Source organism: Saccopteryx leptura, chromosome 10 (assembly GCF_036850995.1).
Source record: "Saccopteryx leptura isolate mSacLep1 chromosome 10, mSacLep1_pri_phased_curated, whole genome shotgun sequence".
Classification (NCBI taxonomy): domain Eukaryota; kingdom Metazoa; phylum Chordata; class Mammalia; order Chiroptera; family Emballonuridae; genus Saccopteryx; species Saccopteryx leptura.
The window spans coordinates 9,379,309-9,385,079 of NC_089512.1; the positions used below are offsets into that span (position 1 = coordinate 9,379,309).

At 43.8% G+C, this 5,771-nt stretch overlaps 1 protein-coding gene across 1 annotated transcript; it reads left to right on the top strand.

Annotated features, from left to right (window-relative positions):
- The first annotated feature begins 358 nt into the window (after positions 1-358).
- LOC136382457 (C-C chemokine receptor type 1-like) lies at positions 359-1,426 on the top strand. Its single transcript, XM_066351725.1, has one exon. It carries the CDS (start codon positions 359-361, stop codon positions 1,424-1,426), a length of 1,068 nt encoding a protein of 355 aa, XP_066207822.1.
- The last annotated feature ends 4,345 nt before the right edge of the window (positions 1,427-5,771 follow it).

Consider the following 5,771-nt stretch of genomic DNA (forward strand, 5'->3'; position numbering starts at 1 on the left):
TCTCCCTTTGTCTGGGTGCTCCATCCACCAGACGTTCCCTTCCCAGCAGTCATTGCCAAAGTATTTGACAATTTGACTTCACGGTTTGTGCACTCATTAGTTTATTGTCTCCCTCACCCCTATATCCCCCCCCTCCATTAAAGTACAATTTCCATGACAGTGAAGAAGACCTGGGGCCACTTTGTTCAAGGTTACGTCCCAGGACATAGTTACAAGTTGGCACTTTTCACTCAATGAACAGTTGTGATGTGTTTGGTGTCATATAATAACTGCCTTGTCTCTGTTGTCCAGAGCCCACTGCCTTTACCAACAAAGTAAATACAGAAACCATCTACTTGGACCCATGTCAGAAAGCAGGATGGAAATTTCAAACATTTCAATGGACTATGGCAAGACCCCAAAAGTCAACTACGGGGACACAACTTCGTGCCTGTTTGAAACCGTAAGGTCTTTTCTAGTGCAGGTGGTGTCCACTTTGTTCTCCCTGGTATTTGTCATTGGCCTGGTCGGCAATATCCTGGTGGTCCTGGTCCTCTTGCAACACAAGAGGCTCAAGAACATGACCAGCATCTACCTATTCAACCTGGCCATTTCTGACCTGCTCTTCGTCTTCACGCTGCCCTTCGGGATTCACTACTTTCTCAAAGATAACTGGGTGTTTGGCAGTGTCATGTGCAAGTTGCTGTCAGCGCTTTATTATGTAGGTCTGTACAGTGAGGTCTTCTTCATCATCCTGCTGACCATCGACAGGTACCTGGCCATCGTCCATGCTGTGTTTGCCCTTCGGGTCCGGACTGTTACATTTGGTATCATCACCAGCATAGTCAGCTGGATCCTGGCCATCCTGACTTCAATTCCAGACTTTTTCTTTACACATTCCCTGGGCACTGAAGGTCATTACATCTGCAACTCACTTATCGCTCCTGCATACTACAATCATTGGAGAGAGTTTCTGGTTATGAAACTGAACATCCTGGGGCTGGTCTTGCCTCTGGTGATCATGATCGTCTGCTACACGGGGATCATAAAGATTCTGCTCAGACGGCCCAATGAGAAGAAGTCCAAAGCTGTGCGTCTGATTTTTGTCATCATGATCATCTTTTTTCTCTTTTGGACGCCCTTCAATCTGACTATGTCTCTTTCTGCTTTTGAAGATGTTCTTTCAGTCAATTACTGTAGTCAGAAAGACCACCTAGCCCTGGCCACTCAAGTGACAACTGTGATCTCCTACATGCACTGCTGTGTCAACCCCATTATTTATGTTTTTGTTGGCGAGAAGTTCCGCGAGTACCTGCATGAGTTGTTCTACAGTCTCCAGTCCCTGAGCCCAGGAAAATGGCTCCCCTTCTTCCACACCAAGAACCAGGACAGGACCAGCTCCATGTCCCCATCTGCAGGGGAGCAGGAACTCTCTGACGGGTTCTGACTCAGGTCCCAGCAAGAGTGATCTTCCACGCACAGTGGCTGTAGCTGGAGGGGAGGCAGCTTGGGGTGTCCCGGCCAGATAGTGACCACTGACCAGTGTGGAGTAACGCCACCTGGTGTTGAGGTAGATCATCTCTGGTCCTTGAGTCTTCTCCATGAACTTCTCCTTGGAGATGAATGAGTGGGCTATGTCGTTCTGGATGACGGAGGAGAGGGCGTCAGCCATGGGCTTGGGCCGAACAGGGTTCCAGGTTCGTGACTATAAATATTTGTAAACAAAGCCACTGAGCATCCCCTCATGTCAACCCGCACCACCAGTGAGCTTGGAAACAGTGATTTCCACAGTTGACTCCCCCCTTCAGAGTTTAGGTTGCTGGAAGCCCTCAGGAACATAGAACTCCTGATGGCAGAACTTGAGACCTAATAAAAAAGAGAGTTGGGAAATTGTTCTTGACAATGGAACTTTCATTAGAGAATATTTTTATACTGACTAAAATCAAGCAATTCAGGTCTAGTGCCAGATACAGACCTTGTGTATAAAAGGTTGTATATCTGGAAGTAGCCATGGAAAAAGTAGAGTCATTATTTCAAAACCCCAGACTTCAAACTCACTTCTAAATCTCTTTACCCTATTACATACAACGTTCATTGTTGATGAACTTTGTTATACTTCCTGTTTTCTCTTGTGCACGTTCATGATTATAACAAAGATGTACTACTGTTCTCACCCTTATGCTCTTGTTGTTTTTGAAAGGAGCTTATTCAATCAAGTTTCAAGCTCAATACATCATTTCAAAGCATTGTTTATGGTGTCGGCACTGAAATCCTCGGCAGATGGACTCAAGTTGACTCGTATTCCCATTGTTGATTCCACAAATCAATTCACTCCCATGTGGTGACTGAGGACCTGCTCCCGGCAAAGCAACCCTCCGAGACTAGGCTCAGGTGGGAGGGGTGTTCTCTAAGAGCCCTGTGCTCAGTGAGGTGACAGCCACAAGAATGCCAACAGAGCCCAGGTAGGGTGGGTGGGGCTGACACCAGGGATATAAAACCACTGTGAGTAGAGCCTGCCACCCACACATGCACCACATCCTTCCATGTGCTGTGATTGGAAGGAACCTAATGAGACGGTCAGTTTGACCAGGGAAACAGGCCTAATAGAGATTCCTGGCAGGGACTTAGAAGGTCAGCACCAAATCACTATGTAGCTTTTGTTCACCCCCAAAGCATTCTATCTTAGCTCTTAATTTAACAAAGTAAAACCTTTTAGAAAAATAATTAGGTCAAACATTGTAAGCAAATTTTGAATATAAAAAGTAATTTATTGAAAAAGAAATTGCCCGGCTTATAATTGACACACATTATAAAACATAAAATACAAAAATGTTAATACGGAGAAAAAATGTATATAACAAACTAAAAATTAAGACCAAGATGCTATCATCAACTCCCCTAATGTATCAGGAAATTTTACAAATCAGTAGGAAAACCACGTGGATTTTTCTATCCCATAATTATTCTATATGCCCAATTGTCATACAATTAACAAAGATATTAACCAATAAGTCATCGAAAAATGCAGTAGCCATTAATATGAAATCTCAATTACATTAGTAATTAAGGACATGCTAATGAGAGTGAACCTCTTCTTTTGCCTGCTAAGATAATAACCAGATGTCAATTTTTTTTATTAATGAAAATACCCAAAGCAGGTAAGAATGATGCGACACAATCCCTGTCACATATTTCTGATGGAAATGTAACTCACTGCTGTGTTTCTGAGAAGCGCTTTTGGCAGTGGGTACCGAGATCATTTGAAAAACTCACCTTATAATCCTGCTTCCAGGATCTGTCACAGATAATGGTAAAAAGCAGCACATCTGGAAAGATCGATAACCGAGGAAGAGTTCAATAACTGTTGTTATTATGAGCTAGGATACCGACATGAATGACTTCTAAAAAAATTTATTGACATGTGAATATGCTTATATTGTTAATGTTAAATAAAAAAGAAAAATACAGTATCTTCTGGTTTATATTTTATAATATATATGAAGAAGACAAACACAGGGAGAAAATAGACCCAAATTTCAATGGGATTATGTGTGTATCAGTCAGAGTTTAATCAGAGACATGATGTGAGATAAGGCTAGGGTTTCCAAACTGTGTGCTGAGGCACACAGGGACCACAGTTAACTCACAGTTCCAATTTTTAAGGGCTCCATACTGCACCTGACATTTCCGGGACACCCTGGGAACTACAAGTAGGAGAAAATTCAGAGTTTCAAGGTTAGTTTGTGGTGCATTCCTTTCAAAGTGGGCATGTCTCTGCAAAGCCTGGTTTCCGGTGATTTGAGATAAATGAGTGTGGAACAGGAACTGAGAGGATATTGTCCCATGGATTCTAATATCTGCACACCAGGTGTACATATCTCATTGGCATGGATTATTTAAAAATGAAATAAAATATCATTTTTTCAATAGATGTGTATTTTTAGGCATCTATAGACAAGATCACTTAAGTTGTTTGAATCTAAAGACGTCCTGAGGGGAAGAGTTCGGTTCTTCTTTTGTCTCCGGGCGCTGAGGAAAAGTACTGGGACGTAAGGGCTCCGGGAACTGAGAAAGTCTGGGATCCTGAGGAATAAGAGTGTGTTTAGCAACTGGATAGTTTGCAATTGTGGGAGCTGGTGGGTGAGTCTGTGCACGCTGTTGCCTGGCAACAAGCACAGGGAGGGAAGTCTCTAGAGATCAGCCAAGCGAGCAGTCAGGAAGGGACACTAGATACGGACGACAGCAAGGACAAAGTAGAAGGTGTCAATAGAAAGGACAGTGACATGAACGGAAGCTGCCCTTTCCCCATGCTGATGCTTGGACTCCTGGCCCAGAACTTCAGGCAGCAGTGGAACCGGCAGTCACTGTGGGTCCAGGTGCTGCCCAACTCCAGCAGCGGGAGCCAGCAGGTGGATGACAGTGCGTAGAGATACCACAGGGCCTGGCACTGTTTCCATCTTCTAGCTCAACACTGTTGCTTCACCCTAACAAATGACTGCTAATTACTCCTCCCAGTGGACACTCACCTGCCCCTGCAGGCAAGGGATTCTGGGAAATGTCCATGCCACGCCCACTAGACTGACACTGGACAAAATCCCCAGAAAGTATGAAGCTTCTTTTCATCTGTGCACTCCTTGAGTGCTACCAATATATTTAAACAAGCACATCTAAAACAAAATTATTCTTTGTGATAAGAAAGAAATGAAGAAAGAATAGGGAGAGGGAAGAAAGAGAAAGAAAGAAAAAATGAAAGAGAAAGAAAAGGCTGCTCACTGGCAACGAGACTGTTGTGGTGCAACTGCACTGAACGGAACCAAACCCCAAATTGATTGAATTTGGGAAGCTTTATTCACTGGCCAGTGGTCTGTCTGCTGCACTGAGAAAGCAACAAACAGCGATGAGCTCCAAGGGGAGAGGGGGATTTATAGGCAAACCCCACAAGGTTACAATTTTCTCAGCACATTTGTACAATATCTTTGCAAAAGTTTTAAGGAGAATAAACAGCCTTCCTGCAATATCTACAAGGCTGACGCACGATTAGATCTGCTGGGACCCTCAGCTTTTTTACTTACAGCTGTAGCTATAAACTAGTTCCTCATAAGCATTCAGCTAAATTGGGTCAGGGATCCTTAGCATGGGCTGGCACGCCAGCACAGAGACCTCCCGCCCTACATCAGTCCCCCTCCCATTCCCAGCCTTCAGTGGCTCCACAAGTTCTGGAAAACACCTTACTGCCACCCACCTTACCCCAAACAAGGCCACCTCATTACCTGCACCCAATGCCCTTAAGAAAGAACCCACAGAGAGAAGTGCCACCAAGTGACCACAGAAAAATGTTTACACGGAACTCAGCATCCAGGAAATGTTTGGTGTCCTTACTGCTCATCCACACTCACCTATGTAAAAAGAAGAATTTGCCTCCACTTTGCATTCTGAATGACTGAGATCCCTAGACTTCTGTCTCCATAGTTACACAAGAAATGAAAGACTTCCTACTCCATCAGTACCTTGAACCTGGAAAACAAAGACTCTAAAAATTCTACAAACAAAGAATTTGTGCACAAAATCCTTTCACACCAGAGTAAGTGACACTTCTCTTCTCTGTCCAGGCGGCTTCTATGGAGGACAATCTGCATGAATCCGAGCAAACAGTGTGTCTGCTGGCGGCTTCATGCAATGGCAAGGCAGTGAACTGCGTAGCAATGCTGAGAATGAGAGGATTTATAAGATGTGAAATAATCATTTTTTGTTGTTATTAAAAAAGAATAGCTTTCTTGAATAATGGGACTGAC

Bases quoted from the DNA above. Each gene is read 5' to 3' on its own strand.
- LOC136382457 (XM_066351725.1), top strand. From the start codon at position 359: ATGGAAATTTCAAACATTTCAATGGACTATGGCAAGACCCCAAAAGTC.